Genomic DNA, 27,637 nt, shown 5'->3' on the forward strand with positions numbered 1-27,637 from the left:
CTATATAAAGCTTGTACAGGCGAAACTCATAAATTGTTCGCTCTCTGTAACACTGATAGAGAGAGATGTACAGATGCCCCCCCCTCCCCCAGGTATTAATACATACTCTGGGTTAATAAAGTAAAAAGTGATTTTATTAAATATAGAAAGTAGGATTTAAGTGGTTTCAAGTAGTAACAGACAGAACAAAGTGAACTACCGAGTAAAATAAAATAAAACACACAAGTCTATGTTTAATCAAACTGAATACAGATAGAATCCTCACCAGTTCCAGAATGCTTCCTTTTACAGACTAATTTTTTTTTAGTCTGGGTTCAGCAATCACTTATGCTCCTTGCAGTTACTGTTCTTTGTTTCAGTTTTTTTCAGGTATCTTTGGGGGTGAAGAGGCTTTTTTTTTCTTTTTTCTTAAGACAGCTGAAGACCAAATGGAGGGGTCTTCCGGGGGTTTAAATAGACTTTCTCTTGTGGGTGAAGGCCCCCTCCTCTCCCCTGTACAAAGTCCAGCTACAAAATGGAGTTCTGGATTTACCTGGGCAAGTCACATGTCCATGCGTGACAAATAGTTTTTACAGGTAGAAGCTATTGCCCACATGGTATCTTGAATTTTTCATAGTTTTAGATGCAAGAGGAGATTATAAGCTTTGTAATGATACCTTACAAGAGACCTTTTGCATGAAGCATATTCCAGTTGTGTTATAAGCATGTTTTCATAAAGCATTATGGGGGGCACCGACCGTCACAGTGGGTACAGTGGTCTAATCAGGAAGTGACACAGACATGGATAATGGAGTCATGGTCCACGTCTGAATCAGTATAAAATCAGAGAAGAATAGCTGTGAACCTCCTACCTAGAGCAACTAGATAAAGAGGCGGGAGCAGAAGGTACTTCATGCCACATGAGCCTCTTGAAACTCTAGAAACAAGGAAGGATCCAGAAGTACCCTAGATGGTGAACCTCTTTGGGACAGGATATGTGCACTTCATCAATACGAGGGAGGGTCAGATACTAACCTCACCATGTTCTCTGTTGTTTCAGCCAGCTGGCTGAAACAATCTTTATCTAGACGAAGTCTCAGCCTGCTCAGCATCATCCAGCCAGGTGCTTGGGAAAATATGGACAGTGTACTCTCTCTTGATTCAGTGTCAAGGATGCATTAAGCTGAGTGTTATCTGCATATAGATGGTACTGCTTCCCAAACTACGTTTCTCTCACACCCCGATGGCTTCACATCCAGTACGTACTGAGCAGGAGGAATGAGAATAGAGTGCTGCTGCATCCGGCATTAAAAGAGCCCATTGTGAGTGGGGGAAGATGGATGTGAAAGGTTTTGCCTGTAGAAAGGCTGTTACAGTTATTGGTGGTGCTACAGAGAAGTGTATTGACTCTTTGAGTTTAGCTGTCCTTCATGGGTTCAAAACTGAATGTCCATCACATCTTAAAGGTCTCTGAAGAGAATACTCAGTGCTCTCCTAGTGCATGTTTCCACATAGTACTGGCATGGCACTTTTTCTCAGCCTAAGGGATTTACAGAACATTCCTTATTAAGCAATAAAATGACTTGAGCTATTGCGAACATCAGTGAGTATAAATAAATAAGTAAAAAGGGACCTTCTGTAGCACAGTTAGAAATATGAGCAGAAAATAAAATGAGATTCAGTTTGGGGAAACTGCAAACTATTATAGTATATCTGCATATTAGATTATTTCCCCAGAACACAGTAGAAAGGGGAAACTTGGAAAGCAGTAATAATACCTAATTTTGTCCGTCCTGTTGGTTAAACATCTGTATTACATAACCCTCACACAGTGGGTAGGATTTATGTAGATGACTGTCTCCAGATTAATTTCATTCTATTTTGCATCCACCATTTTAAAGGCTAGTCAGCTGCTTAATAGTTGGTATTATGGGTGAATCATTGAGTCTGTGCCATTAATTCCTTGGCACTCATAGTTCAGTGGTCCTGATGCTAAAAGCTGATGAATTTTGCCCAAAAACTCTTGCCTCCTTGTGCCAAGAGATTAGTGAAAAATAAGTGCCTGTATATTAAGTTGTTCATGATTCAGGAATTCAGCAAATTTTTAACACACAAGAGTTTGTAAACTCATGAATGTGTCATATTTACCATGTGGCTTCAGCTATTCAGGATTACTTGATGAAAACAGGATTCACTTTTTAACTTTAAATCTGTTGATGTGTGGATTGCAAAGGAGGCTTTCTTACTATAGCAGGTTGGAAATTGTCTACATGTTCTCTTTTGTAATGCAAAAATCATATGTGACAGCTTTAACTTAACTATAGAAAGACCTTTTCCACATCCATTACTCTGAGTAGGTGTAGTAAGTTGTCTTCCCTTCTTCTGTGGTTTACAGGGTATAGAATGAAATTACAACCCAAATATATTCTCTCAGTTAACTGTTTCAGTGTTTAATAGTAAACTTAGTGTAGATTCTCATCTGTCTTAGGTACAGATGTAAAGTGACTTTGCTGTGGTTGCACAGGACATCAGTGGCACACATCAGGGACTTGAACCTAAGTCTCCTGAGGCCTAAGCTAGTGCTTTCCCCATTGGATCATCTTTGCTCCCACAACAGAACTAAATCAAATCCATTTTGAAGACAGTCATATTGGAAAGGCTGCAAGAGTTAGTAGATTGCCAGAAAAGATTGTTTTGCTACTAAACATAATGTAGATTTGAAGAAGAGCTCTGTGTAAGCTCGAAAGCTTGCTTCTCTCACCAACAGAAGTTCGTCCAATGAAAGAGATTACCTCACTCATGTTGTCTCTTTGATGTAGATCAACATTTTTGTAAAATCTGGATGTACACCAAAATAGAAAAACAATGCAAAGCTTTGACTATTATTTACTACTGTCCATTGTTATGAATGAGTTTAACCTTAGAGGTAGTATCATTTTAACTGGTGGTGTTTTCAAGTTGGGGATAATAATTAGGAACTGCCCATGGTCATAATTTTCCTTTTTGAAGAAGTAGACAGATTTTTACAAAATACTACAACTGCATTCCTTTTCAGGTTTTAACCCAGAGGCGTACTTTACATGCAGATATAAGAAAGTTTGTTCTGAACATTAGCAATTATTACTGAAAGATAAGAAACAACAATCTTAATTTAATGATAAAGATCTAATGATGAAACCTGTCTAAGTGAAGAAATTCAGAAGTTCCATTTTTACTATGAAAATGATAGCACTTTAAACACTGATAGAAACCACCCATGTTATAACCAGGATAAAAAACCCATTTACTAAGCAAGTCTCCCTTGGGGCCCATGCCTAATTTATCACTTCTGAGGCTGACATTCTTTCGTTTGGGTTAAAATTGGGCTCAGAGTGGAAACTCAGTTGCAACTTTAAATGTGGGCCTCCTAGTATCATGTCATGACTTTTGTCTTACTGGTTTTTTGGCCCTTCTCTTCCTTTTATTGTCTTAAAAAAATTTCTTTCCCTCCACAGTGGAACAGGGTTTTTTCTCCCACTTTTTCCGCTGCCCCCATTGCCCCTTCCCACTCTACCCACATGTGCAGCAATATCACACAGTGTTGTTGGCCAAGCTGCTTTCTTTGTTTGCTCCTTGTGCTCTGCCAGAATCCGTTGTGTCTCCCTGCATTGTATTGACTATGGAATAAGCAATAGGAGTGGCTAGCCAGCAGTGTGTTGTGCCTCCATTGTGCAGGTGCGGCACTGAAGAGAGGTGACTTCAGAATTAAGTTCTCACTTGGGAAAATGGTCAGGAAGTGTCTTGGCCTATGGCAGTAATTGGCAATGAAGGGAGGGCAGGCCCCACCTTTAGATCTGCCTGTGCAGAAAGATTTCTCCAGTGAGAGGCAGGGATTCCAGGGACTATCGTTTTCCCTGCTTCCATCCCCCAATGCCTCTATCCTGTCCCTGATGGCCTCTCCCCTCCACTCACTCCTATTACCATGTGGCTGTCCTAGAGGTGCTGATATGTAATACCACCACATCCCAGCTCATTTTGAGGTTGGTGCAGTGTTGAAACTACTCTTAAGAAGAATTAACTGTTTCTAAAAGTTGGTGTGCTTCTAATTATTTCTTTTAATATTAAAAGGCCATTTCCATTCTGTAGCTTTGGTGCCTTCCCAGTGTATATTTTCTTCTAAGACTCATAATTACATGAGTAATATACTTGTTTTTGTAGTTTACTGAAATAATAATAAAAAAAAATCTAACTAGAGTGTGTAATTTTGGCAGTTCAGCTGTTAAGAAGTTGACAGCTAATTTTGTTTGCCTCCCCCTCAGATTAGAAAGCAAAGGATTTCAAAGCTTGTCTGCTGCGGCTGCCTAGACCAGGTTGATTATTATGGGTCAAAAAGATGTTATAATTTTCTCTTAGAATGTGTTTTAAATGGGTTTGCTAGGAAACTCACTTCAGAAAAGTCATTGACAGCTTTAATTATATTGTATTTTGCTGTCACAGATGTTGCTGCACTTCAAAAACCAAAACCTCAAACCTCTCGCTGATTATTAGTCTGTCTCTTGGTTGTTCTTTAGGACCATCCAGAACAGGGAGTGTTGTTTCTGGTGCGAGGACTACTCAATGTGATCCAGGATTATACATGGGAGGATAATAGTGATGACAAAGTTCGGATTTACACCAATGTTTTGCATCTTCTCTCTGCAATGACTCAAGAGACCTATATCTACCACATAGACAAAGGTAAACTGTGAGAGTTATTGTGGGTTCTATGCTCTACAGCATTACATCTATACAGTTCCCCTACTCCATTGTTTCAGTGACTTGCCAGAGTAAATGCTAGCTGATTAAAATTGAAGCAACATCCTTATACAATGGATTATTCTCCTGCACATATCTGTGTACTACAGTCTAGTTTGACCGCAAGATATCATTTGGGTTGCTAAGCAGGTATCTAGGCCATACTTAAAATATTCCACAAAGGGCATTTATACTTAACCTACTTGTTTCAAGCTTTATTTGTACAAATCCTGGGATTCCAAACTGGCTTTCTTCAATGGGCCTCATCAAACATTTTGTTGAGTCCTCCATGTATATGTTTTAATTAATAGTATCTTATTGCAACCCACTTGTCAGAGAGTGGTACGTCCTCCTCTGTGCTCATAAGAATCCACAGATGATGCAAGTCTGATTCAGCTCACAGTTGGAGAGTCTGGATCTTTAATGCAAGCTATAGAGACTCATCCTTTTAGCTCTAGAAGTCCGTGGTTCAGTCCCCAATGTCCGCTAAGACAGTGGCTGTTACATTAGTACAGGAATGATCCAACTCTATAAGATCTTATACCAGCTGAGAAGTTCTTCAGAACGTTCTCACTGTTTTCCCTCTTTTCCCTCACCCCAAAGGATCATAGTTAGTCATGGGTATTTTTAGTAAAAGTCACGGACAGGTCACAAGCAATAAATAAAAAATTCACAGCCCATGACCTGTCCATGACTTTTACTGTAAATACCCCTGACTAAAACTTAGCAGCTCCTGGGGCCTCGGGAGTTGGGGGGCGGGCGCTGCACTGAGGGCCCCCGAGACACCACTGCTCTGGATGTGTCCCAGGGGCTGACGGCTAGCCCCTGCACTAACGGCGGTGGCTGACTGCCCCCAACCGCCTGCTGCTCTGCGGCCCCAGGGACCTATGCTCCGAAGGCCTCCAGGGTGGTCCCTGGGACCGCTGTTGCTCTGGCGACCCTTGAGACCAACTGCACTGGCAGTGCAGAAGTCACGGAGGTCCCACAAAATCATGGAATCTGTGACCTCATTGACAGACTCGCAGCCTTAATCGTTGTTTGTTTTTATCCTCACTATCTATTTCACTAATAGATTCCTTAACTGTTGAATTTGTGCTTTCCAGTAGATATGTTGTCATACATGACCCTCACATACTTTACCAAAGAGGTTAAAATAATTTGTTTTCTATTTAAGTTCATCAGGTACATTAAGTGAGATTCCACTGTTTACAAAAAGACTGAAATGGCACCTAAAAGGGCTAGGAATCCAACTTTGGGGTCTATTCCATTGTGAAAGGACTGTGTTATAACTAACTGACCTGTCTCAGAAAAACTATCGATCATAATCAGTTACCTTTTGAGCTATAAACTCAACCCAGCACACCTCATCATTGTGAAAGAAAGCGCTCTTAGCATAAAAAGCTTAGCTCTAGCATACTTCTCTCTAACTATTATAACTGCTGAGGGAGGCTCTATCTTATCCCTCATCTTTTGCTATGAGGAGTCTCAAGGCTTTATCTTTGACACTCTCTACTCTTCTCTGTTTTTATTTTTCTGAGACACCTCCTGGCTAGCTTCAACCTTGGATGTTACCTCTGTGCTTCTGTAACTCCACTCAATGTCCCCAGGTCTTGCATTCTGATCCCTTTTATCTCCAATTTGTTGGCCTGTCTGTTCTGTTGGCTCCATAACTTCCTAATGCTATGCCTGAAAGACTGTATGCTGCTTTCTGGGTAAAAGTCAATTCTGAGCCAGTTCTGATGTAAGCCTACTGTAGTGTGAATTCCGCACACTGCTGCAGTAAAAGCAGGAGAGAGAGGTTGCTAAAATAGGCTTATTTGTTTAAAATCCAGACGTGAACTTGAGCATAGCTGGGTATGCTTAGGTGAAGGATTTTGTTTTGTGGACACACTTTCCCACAGCTTGGGGATTTCCTGCCAGCTTCCTTTGTGAAGGCTTTCTCTGCGGACTGTCCATACCTCCAGGATTACTGCATCGTGGCAATATGGAGATGGAAGAAGAAAATGACTTTTTTCCAATATGCCACTTTATTATTTGACAAGACACAGCATCAACCACCCAATAGGAGCATCCGCTGGTCGCTTCTGTTAAACTTCCCACTCTCCCTCTACTGGAATAGCCTTTGGAGTTCTGTTAGCTTTGGATTTTAGCTTTTTAGCCTTTATGGCTTCATCTTTTATTTTTTGAAGATCATCCTGAGGGCTGAACTCTGTTTGGTTTTGAACTTTAAGATCTTAAAACTCATTAGAAAAATTAAATATTTCTTGTAGTTAATCCTGATTAATTCTATGATATATAGTGAAGGAGACAAAAAGGAGAAAGTAAGACAACTGGCCCATCTTTTTAAGATCAAAGAACAAGTTTATAAGAACAGCAATAATTTTTTTTTCTTTTCAAAGAAAATTTTTAGATGGGTGAATCAGCCTGAATAATTATACAGATGACTAGTTAGTGCAGTTCCCAGTAGAAGTAAATAGATTTTTTTATATGAATCTCTATCAGAACTTCTAGAATTTGTTAAAACTATTTGCATTTATATGTTTAGAGGGTCTTTCTTTGTGTTTGAACTGTCAACATAACTTAGGCTTATGAACACTTTGCATGCATATATTATTTAACAGCTCTAAACCTCAGAATTTAAAGCTCAGTCCTGCTCTAAAATTCAAGCATGTGGGGACACATCTGATAAAATGATCTATTATGGAAACACTGTTACCAGATTTACAGGAGACAGACTCAAATCCATACATTTTATGAAAGCAGGTTCAAATGGTAGTATCTGTTGTGGGAATCGCCATTTAAAAACTACCGCTGTATCCTGAGATTTCTTAATGGCAAACCTCAGATTATTCAAATTATAATAAATGATCAAAACAGGTCTGTTAACATTTTTATCAACAAGTATTGCCACTGTCAGCACTAAGGAAAAACATGTCCCATATGGAGATACTTGCCCTAAAAATGAAATAAGTTTTGTTCTGATTCTGTTTTAAGCAGTAAGTGTTTTAGCCCCTGCAGTGCACCAAAGACTATCTGCATTGCATACTTCGACACAGTTAAAATTTTGTGGTTGCATCTACTACACAATAGTTCTTTCAGATGTACTCCAACTTTTCTCATCCTACTAAATTTCTTGTATCATGCTAATCTTGCAAGATGTAGAAACAGAGGGAGGCTGCCCCTCACCCAGTTGCTTGGAGTAGGCTGGTTTGGCAGAAGTTATCTGCAAAAGATCCCAAGTTTTTATCTTTTTAAGGTGGGGAAAAATGTGTGAGGGGATGCTCACAGCCATCTTTAACTGAGATTTTAGCTCTTTGTGATCATGATGGGACCAGTTCTATTCCAGTTAAACGGATGAAATTTTACCATTGACCTCATTGGAAGCAGGACCAGGCCTTTATGGCCATCCCTCTGTTGGAGAGGCCTCCAATTCTTTATGTATCTGCTTCCTCTTTTCATATGGGCTCCTCTGACAGTCTAACCATAAACAGATGGTGGGTTTAGAAGCTCATTGTCATTTTGTGGGATATAGAAACAAATATTCCCCTACTAGAATCTGAATTGTTATAGTGGAGACATGCTGGAGGAGAAGGTAAGAAAGTCATATTTTTCCAGGCATTTAAAAGCAAAACATATTTTTTGTAAGTGCAGCTGTGTTTGGATATGGTAATTCTATCTTCTTAAATCATTACAGGGGAGATGGAACAACTAGCAGAAAAACCTTTCCATGCATTGGATGAGTTCCAGTCATTGGACTTGCAGTTCTCTGACTTTGACACTTTGGATAACACTGAGGCATAATAGACCTTTCAGTAAAGAGGAGCGATGCTGTTAGTGACAGCAAAGTTTAAATCCTATTTCAAGATTCATATAAAGGAAAAGAGAGGCCCAGTTTCCCCTTTAAGTGATATCTGCACTGGTTTTCTGCTTCCTACTTTCTAAATACCCATTTAGGAAGGGTTGGCTTCTCTGAAAGAAAATTTTAAATTTTAAAAGTTGTGATAAGTTACAAAAATTCTGATTCTGACAGCGATAAAAAAGATGCTGCAAATATAGTCTGCTGCAAAAAAAGGCTAAAATGTAGGCAGAGAAGAGTGTCCTTTGTGGATTGTAATTGCTTGCGGTTTTTACACCTAGACTCTTAAGATCTCACTCTGAGAGTTATATATTTATTTATGTGATGGTTCCAGCTATACAATGAAAAAGTGAGGCTCAGAGTGATTAAAATGTTTGAAAGTGTGGTGAGTTACTAACAGCAGTTGGAATAGAACCCAGATACCTTGACCTTTGTCCCCTGCTCTGAGACTGTGCTTCCTTCTGATGTTATGCTGATTTTCAAACAAAGGCAGATCTCAAATAAATCCTTGAGGTCTTCTGGTGGATGGGCTACTAAGAGAAAGTCACCATCCATGACAAGATGTAGTAGCCAAGCAGGAAGTTTACAATTGGGCCAGTATGGAACACGAGACTAGTGAAGATTTTCTTAGTCTCTTTCAGACTCCTTAAGAAAGTGAATATGATCTTGTCTTTTTCCATTCATAAAAGGGGCAGAATAACACTTACCTATCTCTTGGGGATGTTCTGAAGCTTAAATGTTTATAACACGGAAATGAAAAATGCTATATGAAGTAGTTATTTTCCCTCTTACCCGGGGGCAATATTTCTGTATCTAGACAGCATCACTGTGGTTATATGGATTTCTTGGAGTGCCTTGTACAAAGAGAGAGAACTGGGGATCAGAAGCTATCGGAATGATTGTGAAAGATGTCTGGGGGACACTGGAATTTTTTAATTCTCTTGAAGATTTGATTTATTAGAAATACCTAGATTTTGCTAAGGAAGAAAATTAAAATCAACAATGGCAGCAGTTCATTATTCCCTCAGTACCTTCTTTCCTGCAGATCGTAAATAAGTGCATACAGATTATTATGTAGTCAGTGGAGAACTGTGACATGAAAGAGGATGATGCTGGATATACACAGCCAAAGAGGACTGGCCAAGACTTGCTGAGAATCTTTAATCTCATTCTGCATCAACAAACATGGGACTGTCCTCTTGCCCCTACTGGTTTGTTGCATTAAAGATGCTGGTGGATTTCTGAAATGAGTTCAGCTTGCAGTGAAATAGCTTTCATGCCTGACTAGGTGAAAATACCATTCAAATGGCAGCAGTCACAAGTACAATTAATATGGAATCTTTCGTCTGGACTTAATGGATTTTTTTTCAGCCATTCACCGACTTGTAGATGAAATTGTTATAAGATCCAGGGCCACTGGCAATTAAGAGGTTTCCAAATCCAATGCAAAATGGTGGGCACTTGAGTATTAACTCAATGGGGAGTACTGACTTCATGTGATGGAACAGTTTTCCTGGCATCTGGAAGAAGCACATACCATAAAATGTATCCAGGTGTTAAAATGTGTTTTATACCAAATAGACCTATATTCCGATTTAGATAATCACACATTAGAACTTGTTAATGCTAGTATTTACCCAGCATGCTTCTTCCAATACAGATTGGTTTTTTTGGCACTTTATCCATTCACCGCTTCAGAATCCGAGCCTTGTGATTCCCATTGTTCTTGACTCTGGAATTTGCCACGCATATACCTCATGCCACTGAGGAGGTGTGCTGCAGAATCTAGGTTTTCTTGACATTTGCAAAGTTTGTACCAAACATGAGCTGAATGTAAATCAATGCTGTATTGCTTTCCTGTATGCAGACAAGCAGCCTGACACAATAGCTTGAAGAGATCTGAATTCACAAGGGTATCAATGTGTTAACTCTGAAACCTAATAATGGCAACTTAAATTTCATCATTAACTATTTGGCTGCTGCTTACTTCAGCTTATAACTGAAATATCCAGCTAATGCACTGTAGTCATTGTTGAATGTACTGGTGGGTGGATAATAAGATACACTACTTCAGAGGTTGGCAACCTCTGGCATGCGGCTTGCCAGGGTAAGCACCCTGGCAGGCCGGGCCAGTTTGTTTAGCTGCCGTTTTGGCAGGTTTGGCCAATCGCAGTTCCCACTGGCTGCAGTTCACTGTCCCAGGCCAATGGGGGCGACAGGAAGCGGCGTGGGTGAGGGATGTGCTGGCTGTGGCTTCCTGCCACTCTCATTGGCCTGGGATGGTGAATTGTGTCCAGTGGGAGCCGCGGTCCGCCGAACCTGCTGACACGGCAGGTAAACAAACTGGCCCAGCGCACCAGGGTGCTTACCCTGGTGAGCCACATGCCAGAGGTTGCCGACCTAAGGCTATGATTATATCACAGAATTCATGACTTCCAGAGACTTCTGTGATATTTTTTGTTTCAGCTCCAGGGCTGTGGGGCTGGAGCTGTCCGCCAGTGGGGCCCTAGAGCTCTCAACTGCCACAGGTGGCGGGGCCCCCCACAGCTGCCAGCCCCAGAGTTCCAAGCCATAGCAGCCATGAGTGCTGGATCCCCCCCGCAACTCCCCATTTTGTCAAGATTATTTTTAGTAAAAATCAGACAGATCATGGACTTCCATGAATTTTTGTTTATTGCCTGTGACCTGTCCGTGACTTACTAAAAAATAATCATGCCAAAATCTTCGCCTTACTTGTCTCAGATTATAAATCCAGGTCTTCCAGTCTTCCCAAAACTATTGTTATTCAAGTATCTTTCCCACAACAAAGGAAGAAAGAGGAGAGGTTTCCTATTTGCATTTAAAACGCAACCACCAGCTCTGGTATATTCTCATGTGTCAAAAGCTACAACTGTCCTTTTCCCAATTGTCAAAGTTCCTTTTTCATCCCTAGCCATTTCTACAGTGCAGTTTTCAAAATCCATGGCACGTTCAAAGATGTAAATTCTGGTGACAATAAAAAATTATATGTAATATCAAAATACATAGCACCAACATCTTGCTATCTGAATTTATTTAAAATAATCAAGTTTTTTTTAATTTGCTGTTGCTGCTGAATTTCCAGTTTTTGCAGACATCCAGGGCCGATGCTGCAGATTTAAGACCTAGATCTTAATCAAAACAACCCAACAAAATAAACACCTATAGAAACAAGAGAAACTGCTTTTGGTCAGCAAAGTGAAATAACATGGCTTCTGCCATATTGACTGATTGCATATATTGTATGACAAGGGTTGCCAGGCGTCTGTTTTTTGACCGGAATGCCTGGTTGAAAAGGGACCCTAGTGGTTTGACCCAGGCCATTAAAAGTCTGGTCAGCAGTGCAGCGGGACGAAGGCAGGCTCCTTGTCTGCCTTAGCTCTGTGTGGCTCTCGGAAGCGGCTGGCATGTCCGGTTCCTAGCTGCAGGGTGTCCACGGGAGCTACACGTGCTGCCCCTGCCCCGAGCAAAAGCTCAGCAGCTCCCATTGGCCAGAAAACATGGCCAACAGGAGCTATGGGGGCGATGCCCGGCGACGGGGCAGCACGCAGATCTGCCTGGCCATGCCTCTGCGTAGGAGCCAGGGGAGGAGATGCCATTGCTTTCAGGAGCCACCTGAAGTAAGCACTGCCCGGAGTCTGCACCCCTGACCTCTTCCGGTACCACAACCGCTGACCCCAGCCATGATCCCCTTCCTGCCCTCTGAACCCCTCAATCCCAGCCTGAAGCCCTATTCTGCACCCCAAACCCCTTTCCCGAGCCTCACCCCAGAGACAGTACCTCCAGCTGGAGCCCTGACCTGCCCCCTGCTCCCCAATCCCTACCCTGGTCCCCCTCCTGCTCTCCAAACCCCTCAGTCCCAGCCCAGAGCACCCTTTTGCATCCCAAACCCCTCATCTCCAGCCCCAGCCGGAACCCTTACCCCCTCCTGCAAGTCAACCCCCGAACCAGACCAGTGAAAATGAATGAATGAGGATGGGGAGAGTGAGTGATGGGGGGGAGATGGAGTGAGCAGGGGGGGAGGCCTCGTAGGAGGGGCGGCGCAAGGATGCTCAGTTTTGTGCAAATAGAAAATTGGCAACCCTAACTTCCTCCCAGAGCCTGCACCCGAACCCCCTGCCTCAGCCTTGAGCTCCCTTCTGCACCCTAAAATCCTCATCCCTGCCCCTCCCCAGAGCCTGCACCCCCCTAGTCAGAGTCCTCATGCACCCCAACTCCCTATCCCAGCCTGGTGAAAGTGAGAGAGGGTGGGGGAGAGCAAGCAATGGAGGGAGGGGATGGAGTGAGCAGAGGGAGGGACCTCGGAGAAGAGCTGAGGGCAGAGCCTCAGGGAAGCGGGTGGGGCAAGGGTGTTCCAGTTTGTGCAATAAGAAAGTTGGCAACTCTATGACAAATGACTGAATCAGATCTCCTTGTTCTGTAGTCAGCTTTGTTTCACTTATGTAGGTTTCTAGTGTACGATCTGTAGTGCAGTGGCTGTGTGCATACGTTCATACTGCAGCTCGCAGAATGGAGCCTTGATTTCAGGCAGGGCTGGCATATACTGCACATAGCACTATGGGGTCTTGATTTCAGATGAGGCCTGCTGGCATTACTGATAAAACAGATATTTGCCATAGAATAAAAGCCATAGGTATTTTAAAAAGGGCTAGTTTTTTGTATCAAGTCTGTGGCTGCGTGTAATGTTTGAACCCATGAGCTCTGAAATTACCACACTTGTGTTTTTGCTCAGCATGTATTTACTTTTCACTGCAATATTTAAAAAAATAAAAGTAAAACTGCAATTAATAACAGTTAAAAGCTCCCCTAGCACCAATTGAAAATGGTGTGTTGGTAGTGACCATTCTGACTGTTTATTTTAAGTTTTCATTTCTCATGTTGTTTTGTCAGTATGCAAGAAAAGTAGTTTCCACAGAGTAATAAAATAAAATAATAAAACAAACCCTTTTAAATAGATGAGTTCTCTGAGGGCTGGGGATGATCTTCCTCTCCCACTCCCTGATATCTCTAGAGTATGCTTGTTTTTGAAAATTCTTCATGTAATGTATTCTCTTTAAAATGAATGTTGCTTAAAGTGGCTAGGTGAAAGAAGGCTATGTAGTTGGTATAAAACAATAGACTACTTTGACAATTCCTGGTATTATCTGAATTTAGTCAGTATTGCCCATGACTTTCAGTTAATCAAGTTTTACTTTAGAATGTCTTACTGTTATTTAAGTATACAAATAAATATAAACCTGATGTAAGCAACATGCATATATAATTCCAGAGTCACCTGGATAGTTGCACATGTGCCTGATTTCCTTATACTTATGGGACTAGGCTTCAGAGGTATACAGGGAGCATCAGCTAGAGGGATTAAGCACTGAAGAGAAACTGGTGGCACTTGTCCCAGTAACACATTTTATAATATTTAATGATCTGGAAAATTGGGGTGACAGTATCAAAAAGCCAAATTTTTGTCCAGATTGTCAGCCTTGTATTCATGTAGTAAGTTACAAACAAAGGTATGGAACAGCTTAGTGAAAAATTTAAATCTACAGTGCACGAGGTATGTGCTACAAAATGGGCACAAGCCTTTCAGTTTTCACCAATTTTTCTGAAATTCTCTTTCCATGAACCCTTTTGCTCTGACAGAGACAAGTAGCTTTTCTGCAGTTGTAAAGTAGTATGGTAATATATGAGGGCTCCAGGGTTCTGATTACTGGAACACTCTGCAAAACTATATGTTGGTTCTTGTATTGGATAAAGCATAAATTGTTCATCCACTCCTTAATCCCGCTTCTATTAAAAGTCAATGGCAAAACCTGTCTAACTTCAGTGGAAGCAAGGGATCTGGCCATATGGAATATTCATATGTTGTGCTGTATGTTGCTTTGTGTTGCAGTGTGCAATTAAGATCAGCCAATGGTAATAAAAACACAGGTGTCAGGTCGTTATGAAAGATTTCATATGCAGATGGGGTCATTTTACAGCTTTAAAAACAATCTGTTTTAAATATCCAGTATTGTTTTGCAGCAAACACACTTAAATAATTATCCAAATTAAACTCAGATTTATTTATGCTTGTTTCTGTAGTTGATTCCAATGACACCCTCTATGGTGGAGACTCCAAGTTCCTGACTGAAATTAACAAGCTATGTGAGGCGGTGATTGCTCAGATTCTGGACCATCTGAAGACCCTTGGACAGGAGGAGGTATGACTTTTCTTGTCTTATTACTGTATAAAGCAACACCAAGTCACTTGCAGAAACCAATAAATGAGCCTTTCTAATTGATACTCCTGGGGGAATTCTACGCCAAAAATAAAAATAAAAAATTCTGCGCGCAATATTTAAAAATTCTGCAAAAGTTCTGCATATTTTATTTGTCAAAGTAACGCAATATAATCACACTGATTTCAATTATTTCAGTAATTTATTTAAATTACAGTACAATGGAGAATGGGAGAGGGGAACATACGGTATGCAGCCACGTGCTCAGCGTTATATCATAGACAACTGAAGAGCAAATGAGGGGTGGGGAGTCAAACTCACAGTTTATATTGGCTGCTGACCATCTCCAGAAAGATCAGTAGAAAACAGTTCATGGAGCACATTTTGATAGGAAATTTTTTCAGTCCAGAAAGTTAGACTGGTTCTAATCACTAAAGCACTAGAAGCATTTTTAAGGCCATACTGTCCTTTTACGCCTCTCTCGCAATATAAAGGAGTCTTAAAACTTTTACACCTGTTTTGTACTTCTGGGGGAATTCACAAAGACAATGGGAACAATTCACTAAGTAGGCAGGCTTCTATATTCTGCTCTGCCCATGCCTACCGCCTCAGAAACATCCTGAAGCCCTGCCCCTCCATGCCAAATGTGCTGTAGTAGCAAGTGAGAGGGACAGAGTGTCTCTTTCTCAAGTGCATGACTCCCCAGCACACTCACCGGCAGTGGTAATTTACATGTCTACCGGCTGCTGTGGGCACCCGAACAAATCTGCCTGCGCTTCCGGGGAGGGGTGTTTGACCGTTCTTGTGGCTCCTCTTTGCTTCCCCGTCAGAAGTTATTTTTCTGTGTAGAAGCAAAGAAATCTGTGGGGGACGTGAATTCTGTGCACACATAGTGATGCAGAATTCCCCCAGAGGTAAGTAATTGACAGTGCAATATCATGTGTTGCTGCTTTGGAAAGCCCTGTGAATGTTTACAAAACTGGAGAGGATTGTATGGTGTTACTTTGGTTAAAAAAAATAAACTGACATCATGTAGGCAACGTTGGGGTGAAGAGATTCAGTAATATTTATAGCCCCACTATTTGTTGTTTACTATTTAAGAGATGGATTGTTTAGCTGCATTCTGTGCATGACATGGACAGTCAGTTATACCAGACAGAATTGGTTTTTGCTAGGCAGTGAAAGCTGCTCTGGTGCCGACTTGGTCCTGCTGTTTTTCTCAAGGTGTAATAATCTCTTCAGTTCCCTTCTTTCCCATTCCCTCCCAGCTGTCGCTTCACTCCTGACCTAAACTAAAGTCTCTACTTTCTCCCTAGTCCCAATTGCTGTTTTTCTCACCAGCCTGACCAGACTTCTGGAATAGGCTAATGGACAAAATGAGAATTAACCCGTTAGTCTGTTCTGGGCTAAATACAGTGGAAGTTACTTTATTTGTAAAAGCTCTGCATCCCAGAGGGTGATTAAGAATGATTTGCTTAGGTGTAGGGAGTACTTTCACTTTTACTCTATTTTGAATAATAGTTACACTAGTTAAAACAAAGCAAAAACCCTTGTCGACTTACTGGATTCCCTGAATTTGCATTTATACAATATGTGAGATCAAAAGCAGCTCTAAGAGCTTATCTGTTCTGGGGTAATGACTGTCATTCTCCATGTTACTGAACTCATCACCTCTGCATGAGAACAGACTATGCCCCGGTAACGGGTCTGTTTCTGAGCTTCAATTCCCACAGCAGCAGGTTTTTTGTTTTTTAACTACCTCTGTTAGACTGTTGTCTCATATCTTATAGCCTGAAATACAGGGCAAAATGAGTCTTTGATGGAAAGAGAATAGAGCTGAGGTCCTTCTCATAGGTCATCTTACTTGGCCTCTCGCCAAATAATTTAGGTTTATTTTTATTTTCTCCCACTTCTGCTGGGATTACATTTTAGAAATTCTTCTAAAGGAAGAGAGAGATGCTTAAAGTTTGCCTCCAAGAATTCATTAAGCAACACACACTTGAGAGCCCAGCTACTGCTGTTAAAGTACTATTTCCTTTACCTTTGATATCAAATACTTTCTCTTAAAACAACTGTAGAGATTCAAAATTAAGAAATCTCACATTTTTACAGTGGCATATTCCAACAAACAGCATAAACTGTACGTACCACAATGAAATACAGCTCTCTTTGGATGCAACAGCAATCCAGCACCCTGGGCAATGGCAAGGACACCAAAGCAACCTCTGCTCTTATGAATAGTGCCATGGGATCTTTTCAGTGTGCTCACTGGGTTTTAGGATACTCTATGAAATACCAAACACAGTAAACTGTCACTGTATTTACTTCACACTGGCTGAGCCTGTCCTGCTGGGATTAGGACTTGTGTTTCCACGAAGTCTAGCTTTACAAACCTGATGCTTAGACTGCTAAGAGAGTCCCTCTAGCTAATTCACTGAAGCAGGAGGTATTGTGGTCCAGTAGATAGAGGGACACTGGACTGAGAGTAAAGGGACATGAATTCTGATCCTAGTTCTGTTATTGGCAAGCTGTGTGATCTTGGGCAAGTCACTTCACTTCTGTGCCTCAATTTCCTCAGTTGTAAAATGGGGGGATATTTGCCTTCCTTTACAAAGTGCTTTCAGATCTGTGGATGAAGAGCACTACATAGGAGCCAAGTATTACTCTTTTTTTTGGTGGGGGGATAGGAGGTATAGAGGTTGATGTTGATTATTAAAGTCACATCCTTCAGCTCTAAAGCAGTACTTGGCAGAAAATCATCTCAGATTTTATTTTGCTCACTTCAGTGTTGGCAACCTTTTATTATTTGGCTGCTCATTTACATGAACAAGCCTCTGCTGATATTGGTTTTCCTTGGTTCATTTCATTTGAAACCCATAAAAGGGACTTGATTTTCATGTAATAAAATGATTTTACCAAACTGCTATTTGAAGGAAGAGAAGTGAATCTAATGTTAACACAGTATGATCCTCCTTTCTTCCTGTATTACTTTGAAATATCTTTTAAAAATTCTCCTTCTTTTGTGATATCTTAGTGTTTGAACTGAAATGTACAGTCCCAAACTACCCTATACAAATACAAACCATCTGTGGACATGGGAGTGTGCCTGCTTTGCATTTTTATTGCATTTTGGGTGTAATAAATGTTAAAATCCTGCTTGCTGCAGTTGGACTGAGTTGTGAACAGTCAAATGTGGGCATGTTTCATGCAGAGCCATTTGCTTTTGATCCAAAACTAAAGTGTTACAGTAGGTCTGCTGTAGGTCATTCTTGTCTTGATAGCCTCTTGTGAGGATGTTTCTGTTCCTGTATAGACATTTGACTATTTACAGTAAGTCTCAGGGAATGATGGAAACTGGTTCCTCCAAAGCCACTTGGTATTGCTCCGTTCAACCAGGAAATGTCACTAGAAAGTGTGTTCCCTCCCACTTCAAAAAACTGAGCTTGGATTCACCATGTGTTGAGTAACATATAGAGCACCAGATTAGTCAAGATTCGCCAGAACCAGTGGCTCCTCAAGCTGATGCAATTAAGGCAGTTTCATAGCCAGTGTTACACCAGAAAGTGAGGTGGCCAGCCTCATGTCCGACCACCTTTGACTGCCCTAATCTGATGGATCAGGTATGCAGTTTGCACCCGGGTGATAACTGGTGATGGCCTTTCAGCAGGACTGGCTCTAGGTTTTTAGCCCCCCAGGCTCTGCTCCAGGGGACCCAGCTCCCCTCCCTCCCCGGCTCCTCACACACTCCAGGAGCCCCTCTCACCGCTGCAGCCCAGGCCCTGGTGCTGAGCGCAGGCTGTGGTGGCGGTGAGAGGGGCTCCCGGAGCGTGTGAGGAGCCGGGGAGGGAGGGGGAGCCGAGCCCGGGCTGCAGCTGCGAGAGGGTCTCCCAGAGTGTGTGAGGAGCTGGGGAGGGAGGGAAACAGGGCCTGGGATGCAGGGAGGGAGGAGGGGTCCTGTTGCCGCTCAGAGTCTCCCCAGGGCAGCACAGCATTTCCCCGCCCGAGTGGGCTGTGTAGGACGCCACCGTGCTGGGCAGGGGTTGCGGATCCTGGCTCATTCGCTGACAGGGCAAGTGGCTTTTTGCCACTCCAAGCAAAAAAAAAAAAAAAAAAAAGCAGGGGGGCAGTTTGCTGCCCCTTAGAAAGTGCTGCCCGAAGCACATGCTTGGAGAACTGGTGACTAGACCCAGCCCTGCCTTTCAGGGCAAGATCAAGCAAGACTTGAACTCTCAACCTTCAGGATTGTAGTAAGGCTCCTTAATCTCTCAGCAGCCGCACCTATTTACCTGATTAGCTCACCTATTTTTTATTTTAAAGTTGTTAAAGATTTAAAGTTCTTCCTGAAACAATTCTCTAGTATCTGTAAGCTGTAGGAGTTGCCAGAAACAAATACCTGCAATTCTGTTTCTCCCGCAGTTCCAGTTATCAAAAGTCCAAACTCCATCCTGCTCCGTATTCAAATCATACAACTCAAAGACAAGGTGAACTTACAGTGCTTTCAGAATTTACAGCAACTTGGTTAGTCTACAGCCAGTTAAGATTCTTCATTCCAACATCTCATCTTGCCTTCATAACCAAGAGTTATTGAGTGGTCTCATGAGTACAGTTGTGATACATCTAGAAAATAAAAAGTAGTTGCTTAAGTTATCAGTCTGAGAAATCTAGTCAGGCCATCATTGTAGCTTGCAGTTTTCTTGGAAGGCTTGCTCAGCGGGAAGTGTCTTGTACTGCTCTTTAATAGTGGCAAGAGCGGGAACCATCCTGATCTTTGCTGACAAGGATTTCTCTGGACAAGGGCCTTCAACAAAAGTGCTTATGAGAGTATTGCCTTGGGCTCCATCATCCATGAACCCCATGTGGCAACAGAGAGACAAATAGCTGAGTTGCTCAGCTCTACTTTAATGAAGGCTTTAAAAATTAGGGCCAGGGTCTTGAAGTGTATCCTGAATCTGATCAGTAGCCAATATAGGGTTGGGATCACTGGAGTAGTATGTTTTCATTGGTCTAACCAGGAAAGCAAGCTCCCGCACGCCAAACCAGCTGGAGTTCCCATGTAGAGGATGTGGAGTACTCTTAGAGTGAGGCTGACAAATCACAGAGCGCTGTTCAAGGTCTGTATCCGCAAGAAAGGATTTAGTCATCTGGCCATCTGAAGAAGGAATTTCTGCTTGCGGTTACTATTCAGGAGTGCAGGAGCAATGATGAGTCCAAGAGGACCATAAGACTGTGTAACTTAGTAAACAGGGGACTTGCGCATACAACAGTTAGCGAGTTCAGAGCTGCCACTGAGTTATTAGTATTTCCTCTGTTCCAGTCAGCATCACCTGTTACTCAGGCTGAACTTGAGTCAGTTGTCTTATATCAAGGGGCTTTATTATCCCAAAGGGAGGATAACTGAGTAATGGCACTGTGGATTGAGTTCTGAAAGCTTGATGTTGTCTGCCTATACCACTTATGATCTTCCCTAATTGACTAATATATATGAACAGGCCCCTGGGGGACTCTTGAGGAGAGGAGAAACTGCCCATTGTGACCTCCTGAGAGGAAGGAGCAAATCTAAATCCCCAAATGCCTTGTTCTTCACAGCATGAAGCTCTAAGTGAGCAGATTTCAACAGAAGACTGGAGTCAATGCTAGGAAGCAGGGTTGCTATTGTAAGCAGTGCTGAAATGGATAATAAGACCGAAGACCAGCAAGATCACATTTTTCTCCATTGTGCCATATTGAATTAAGATATTACTCTACTCTTTGCTGGAGGGGATAGGACATGAGTGACGCAAGAGGCTACATGTCCTGGAGTTGTGTAGTTCTTTCTTTATTGCAGTGTCAACTACACTGTTTCAAAGAGTACCAAGTGAGTACTCTCTGCTCTCTTTGTTGTGGGAACTATTAGTTTCATGATTTACGTGACTGCCAGAAACTTGATCTATTCCTTTCTGTTTGCTGCCCATAAATGCATCCTCGTGAGTTGGAACGCCCTCCACAATTCAGTCTTGGTTATGTCAGTGGAGTTTGCAGCATGTTGACATGGATTTATCACTGAGATTTGAGGTCAGTGCCATGTTACACAAATATTCTTGTTGATCATAATGCAGAGTGTTGCATGTCTCTCGGTTTTGTTCCTTTTCATATAGTGGCCTTTACTTCATTTTCTCTGGAGCTGTGCATCTCTTAACTTTGCAACTTCTAACATATGATTGGATCCCCATCTCCTACTTGTGCCTGTGCTTACCTCAAAATACTGTGAATAATGTACATCCCTTTCTTCTGACTCTGTCTTCAATGTGTTGCATCCTTTTTGAAGTGTTCTGTATGTTACCAAGTTCTTTAAAATGTTAAACAGAGTGTGGGCATGTACACATGCATATGTATTGTATAGAAATACAATGCAGTGGGGCTATCCGGGGGAGAGATCTTTGACCACCTCTCCTGCTCTCTGCTCAATAATCTAGCTCCACTAGAATTATTACTATCGTAAACTTGCAGGGAGTTTCAAACACTCTCTCTCTTATGTTTGGATTCAGGCAAAAATATATAGGCACAAGTGGTTAATCTGAGGTGGAGGGGGAAAATAGTTCAGATAATTTAAATACTCTAAACATTTCTGAAGTAGTTCTTTAAAATGTACAAGTACAAAATACATGGTGGAGTGGCAAAAAAGCTTTGCATCACATTATTCTACCATCTAAAATTCATGCAGACATGCCACATCATCACATATTCTTTCTTTAATTTTCCTTTTGCCCAAAGGTGTTGGTCCTAGTGCAGTGTCCTGACTTTATTTCAGCTCGGATAGTTACTTTCCAACTACTCATAGTTTCCTGATAGGAAGTGCAGCAACATATCTAGCAAACTGTTAGAGTAGTGTTGCTGCGGCAGACTGATGGACCATGTCTGTGTCCAGAGGTGGCTACATTTCAGTAGTGGATGAAATGATGCTTGAATCTAAGGCCTGGTCTACACTGTGGGGGAGATCGATCTAAGTTATGCAACTTCAGTTACCTGACTAATGTAGCTGAAGTCAGCATACTTAGATCACCTCACCACGGTGTCTTCACTGCAGTGAGTCAACTGCTGACGCTCCCCCATCGACTTCACCTATGCCTCTCGCTCCAGTGGAGTACTGGAGTCGATGGGAGAGCACTCAGGGGTTGATTTATCACGTCTAGACTAGACATGATAAATCGACCCCTGCTGGCTCGATCGCTGCCCACCGATCCGGCGGGTAGTATAGACATATCCTAAGGCTGTAAAAAGCTTTGGGAGCCACTGTGATGAAGGGTGCTACAATTTATAAATGTAACTGGAAGAATTTTTCTGTGACTGCTGCCCATTACTCCCATTAACACTAGTGGGGATTTATATACTCGTTAAGTGACCCATAATTTTTGTAATAAAAGTTTTTAAGAAAGGGGTTTTCAATCTAATATTCTAAGCACCACCTCAGAATATAAAAGTAAAAATCTATTGAAAAGTAGCCACTTGTACTATGTGATGACTTTTTAAATATTCAACCACGTGATAGTCAAATACCCCAGTGCTACATGACCTTGCCAAATTGTTTTTTTTGTCAGTTGTGTAAAATATCTTCCTATGTATGTAACAGCTGAACATGCTAAATAAAGAACAGAATCAGTATGTGCAGAGCTTACGTTCTAAAGGCACTTACTAATAAAATACAGTGTCCCAAACCACACAGTGTCTTGTTGTCTTCATAGCTAGATGCTTCACTGACAGACCCGTTGTCCAAAGTTTTCTAAGGTAGTTTGGCATATGTTAGGTTTGGGAGAGCCCCCCAAACTAAGGGGCACCATGAATAAAAGATACAGTCACAAGTGGGAGAAAAATAGATAAAATAGTGAAGGTCTGAGCCTATATTTTATTAATGTTTGCTAGTACTTGTTACCATAAGTAGTCTCACTGATTTGAAAGAGTTGGAGTGTGTGTAGGTTGGTTGCTAAATGCTTAATGATCAAGAGCTACTGCCCCCAGTGGGGGTGGGTATCTTCTCTTGTCCTTATTTAGCTGCTCGGTCCATGCCGTGCATATGCAATTAGTTCTGCTGGCAGTGATAGGAAACATTAATTTCCTTTCACTGCCACAGCAATACTGCATACTGGCCATTGAATTTACTGGCTGAATTTAGAGAGGGCTCAAGTGAAGTACGAAATTTGTTAATTTAATATGCGGGGTTGACCATGATTGTGCACTTGCTTCTAACTGCTCTTCAATTGATTCAATTACTTTAGTAGATGAGGCTCTGCCTTTTAATCAACAGTCTCTTTTCCAAGTAAGCCGAACACAAAGCACAGCTCTAGAAAAGCAATGGTAAATAAATGCCTCCTCTCAGATGTGTCCTTTGATAATTGCAGTGCCTAGCAGTGCTAGGCGTAAATAACAGTGCAAATGGTGTCAGCATTTCTATTATGCATGCCCCCTGCTGGTGGTGATGCTAAGAGGTCTGTAGTATAGCTGTGTAAAGTTGCTCTATAAGAGACCTGATTTGCAAAGTTTCTGCAATTAATTTTTTTTTAAAACTTGTCAAGGGGTTCTTCCCCACTGCCTTCTGGAGCAAGGAAGCCCTCTCCCTTTTTGTTTTTATCTCTTGGGAAGAGACTTAGACTTAGAATCTCTTAGAATCTCAGTTTCACACATACAGAATGGGAAGAGACTGTCTAGGAAGGAGTATGGCAGAAAGAGATCTAAGGGGTCATAGTAGACCACAAGCTTAATATGAGTCAACAGTGTGATACTGTTGCAAAAAAAGCAAATGTGATTCTGGGATGCATTAACAAGTGTGTTGTAAACAAGACACGAGAAGTCATTCTTCCGCTTTACTCTGCGCTGGTTAGGCCTCAACTGGAGTATTGTGTCCAGTTCTGGGCACCGCATTTCAAGAAAGATGTGGAGAAATTGGAGAGGTCCAGAGAAGAGCAACAAGAATGATTAAAGGTCTTGAGAACATGACCTATGAAGGAAGGCTGAAGGAATTGGGTTTGTTTGTTTAGTTTGGAAAAGAGAAGACTGAGAGGGGACATGATAGCAGTTTTCAGGTATCTAAAAGGGTGTCATCAGGAGGAGGGAGAAAACTTGTTCACCCTAGCCTCCAATGATAGAACAAGAAGCAACGGGCTTAAACTGCAGCAAGGGGGATTTAGGTTGGACATTAGGAAAAAGTTCCTAACTGTCAGGGTAGTTAAACACTGGAATAGATTGCATAGGGAAGCTGTGGAATCTCCATCTCTGGAGATATTTAAGAGTAGGTTAGATAAATGTCTATTAGGGATGGTCTAGACAGTATTTGGTCCTGCCATGAGGGCAGGGGACTGGACTCGATGACCTCTCAAGGTCCCTTCCAGTCCTAGAGTCTATGAGTTTATAAGTTGTCTCCATGATGGTCATATCCTTTTCAATCATCCTGCGATAGGTCATTCTTTGTCTTCCATGACTTCTTTTTTCTCTGGGTGGAATCCAGTCTGAAATACCTTGAGCTTCTGCTATGGGTAGGTTGATGACAAAGCAATCTCTGTCTAATTATTGAGTCCACAGTCTGCTGACCTGTGCAGCACTACACTTTCTCATTAGTTACACAATTTCTCCAATGAATTCTCAAGATTCTTCTTAAACAATGGTGGTGAAATGTATACAGCTTCCTGTCATGTATTTCTACTATCTGCTCCTTCTGGTGGAATGTTGCACCAAAAAGCTAAACATTCTGTGCACAATATTTTAAAATTCTGCATATTTTATGTGTCAAAATAAGACAATATAATCATGCCACTTTCAATTATTTGGTAACTTTTATTTAAAAATACACCTGTCAGCAGGTATGTCTGTAACAATACAGATAACAAAAGAGATTCAGGAAATTTTTTTTTAACAAATAGATTCCTTACTGGGCATATACTCAGAACTTTGAGTAATTCATTTAAACTATGATACAGAAACTTATTTCTTACATGCCTCAGAAGCAGTGCAAAGGTTTGGGGAGTCATGGGTAATGGAGAAGCTGAGGGAGAAGGAAGTAATTGCTTGGAAGGAGCCTGGGAGTGAATCAGGTGGATTGTTGGGTGTGGGTGGGAGAAGTATGGAGCAGGTTTTTTGAGGGATGGAGGGATTGTTAGGGAGTTGAGGAGCCTCCCCCATGTAGACCCTGTCTGACCCCTAGCTTCTCCCAATCTGTCAGGCACATCAGGCCGTCTTCATGTGTCTCTGCACCCGCTCACCCTATCCCCAGTCTCCCTGCGCGCACACACTCAGCCACCACCTCGACTCCCATGTGTCCCTGCACCCCCCTCTCCTGTCCCTGTGTCCCTGCACCCCCACTTCCATTCAGCCCCTGCTGCAGTTTGTCCCCCCCCCACTAGTCCTTCTGAACTCCAGTCTGTGACCCCGCCGCAATAACTCCCTCGCTCCGTCTTTTTTTTTTCCCCATCCTTATATCCCATGTCTCCTCACCTGATCTGAGGAGTAATCTGTCATGTTTCCAGGGCTAATAATAATGTTGGGAGGACAATAGCATTGTACAGTGTCATCTTCTCACTCCTCCAGATGTTTGACAGACAGGAAAATGATCTACTGCCTTTACCATTCTTGCTCTGACTTTCTTAGTGAGCTGGCCACTAGCATATATTGTACTTCCATGGTAGACAAAGTTGCCAACTCTTGTACTCTGCTCCACCAATCTCACCTCTACCCACGTTGACAGCATTCTCTCCTGTCTCCGTGATCTTGGTCTTCTGCATACTGATACAGAGTCTCACTTTGAAAGCTTTTGGGAGGAGAGAGTCAGAGGCAGTTGGGCCACAGTCCTGTAACATATCTTACTTGCCTCTGCCTTTTATTCCCTAAAACACAATTTGACTGCTATTGCAACCACTAGTAAGCTAAGCAGCATGGCCAGTAGCACTCCACACGGTTTAGTGCATGGTTGCCTATGTTCCAAAGATCCTTTGTAGAATTTCCCTGACTGTAAAAAGTGGGGGAAACCTCCTGGTCTCAAGAGACAGCAAGCAACTGTGGGGAGGACCTCTGGGAGGATGGTGCTGTGGAAGCTGCCATTGGGTGTGAGGAGCTAAAAGAGAGGTCAGCCTATATAAATATCGCCCCAAGTCTGCTGGACTTTTATAAATATTCAAAGTCCTAAAAGAATCTTAAAGGCACCCTGATCTCAGGTAAGTTCAGGGTTCTAGTAGAACCTTTCAGACAGCCCTGCCAGTGAGGTGGCAGAAGGTGCCCACATTCAGTACTGCGAGTAGGGATGGTGTTTACAGCTAGAACTGTTCAGGTATCCAGAATGCACAATATTACAAAAACCTGCCAAGTCATTGAGCTAAACTGACACCTGATGTAGGAGCTGGTGTAACTCACACTACTTTGGAATGGGGCTGAATGGGTAGACAGGGGTTGGTTTGTTTGTTTGTATCCTATTTTGAGTACAAATGCACGGAGGACTAGCCCCAAAGTCCTTGCTGATGTTAATAATGCTAGGCCTGTTTGCTACAGAGCATCTATCTAGCTGTTGGTAAAATTCTCTGGACTGTGTGTATAATTTACAGGATATCGATATTTTGCTGATATATCAGAACTCCAAGATGGCTGTAGAATAATTGTTGTTCGTTTGTTTTTTTTAATGGAAGACTCTGAAGCGCCAAAGCCAGCTGGCTCTCTACTTCTTTAATAGTATTTTAGCTCATGGAGATCTACGGAACAACAGACTAAACCAGCTTTCAGTCAATCTCTGGAACCTGGCGCAGAAGCACGGCTTTGCTGACACCAAGACCATGGTAAGAATAACATGGACTGAAATGGAGTGTGCTATCTTTGGCATTAGTTCTAAGTGCCCTTCCTTTTACTCCTACTTGTGGAAAGGGTCAGTGTGACCAGGGTCCTAGTGGGGAGCCAGCTGTGGTCACTCAATTAGGGTAAACTGCAAAGAATGGGGCAGCCAAACCCCAAAAAGCTGATGGATATTCCAATACTTGATTCACCAAGCCAGCATAAAACAGCTTCATTACCTTACTCATAAGTCCAGACAACATAGTTCTCTTAAAGTGATCCATCCTTAGGCCTCCATCCAGGTACCCACGTCAAATATGATGAAAATTTCTATAAATTTTATTTCATCATATGAAAGAAAAGGTTCTACCAATCCCAAAGGATCGGACACATTACCTCCCAGGTTAATGAATGTTTCAGATCTTACCCAAATACATGCTACAGCCAATTCTTATTAACTAAAATAAAATGTTATTAAAAAAACAAAAGCGAGTATGATTAAAATACATATATACATACAGACATGAGTTCAGTTCATTTGGGTGAATATTCACAGCAGAGATGGTGAGCTTTGTGGTTGCAAGGAGTTCCTTTAGAATTTAGTAAGTCATAGTCTGATGTGCAAATATCACATTCAGGGCATACCAGCCTAACTGGGACCTCAGTCTTGCGACTCCAACTTCCCTTGACGAAGCTTAAGCAGATCTAAGATGACAGAATCAGGACCCAAGGATCTTTTTATACAATTTCATGTCCTCTTTGACAAGTTGGGAGTTCCTGAGGTGGGGGTTAGGAGGTAATTAGGATGACTTTGAAGGAGGTCCATCACCGGTACTTAGCTATATGGATTAACATAAGGCTATTTGCCTTTTCCTCCTCCATTCATAGTACATTTCAAAGAGAGATGAATACCGAGATATCCCATATTTACAATTTATTTAAGTGATATCAGAGTACAACATAGATGGAGACTGTTGATTACATTGTCGACCCTACTCATTTATTTTGCAGGATGTTT

General features: G+C 41.9%; 1 protein-coding gene across 1 annotated transcript in view; it reads left to right on the top strand.

Annotated features, from left to right (window-relative positions):
* The window catches only part of VPS35L (VPS35 endosomal protein sorting factor like), a 114,482-nt gene that overhangs the window by 83,254 nt on the left and 3,591 nt on the right, over positions 1-27,637 (top strand). Inside the window, exons 28-30 of the mRNA XM_030578430.1 lie at positions 4,530-4,695; positions 14,705-14,823; positions 26,481-26,627. Coding sequence (XP_030434290.1) covers positions 4,530-4,695; positions 14,705-14,823; positions 26,481-26,627 — 432 coding nt within the window. The remainder of the gene's footprint in view (positions 1-4,529; positions 4,696-14,704; positions 14,824-26,480; positions 26,628-27,637) is intronic.

This window comes from Gopherus evgoodei, chromosome 10 (genome assembly GCF_007399415.2).
Source record: "Gopherus evgoodei ecotype Sinaloan lineage chromosome 10, rGopEvg1_v1.p, whole genome shotgun sequence".
NCBI classification, from domain to species: Eukaryota; Metazoa; Chordata; order Testudines; family Testudinidae; genus Gopherus; species Gopherus evgoodei.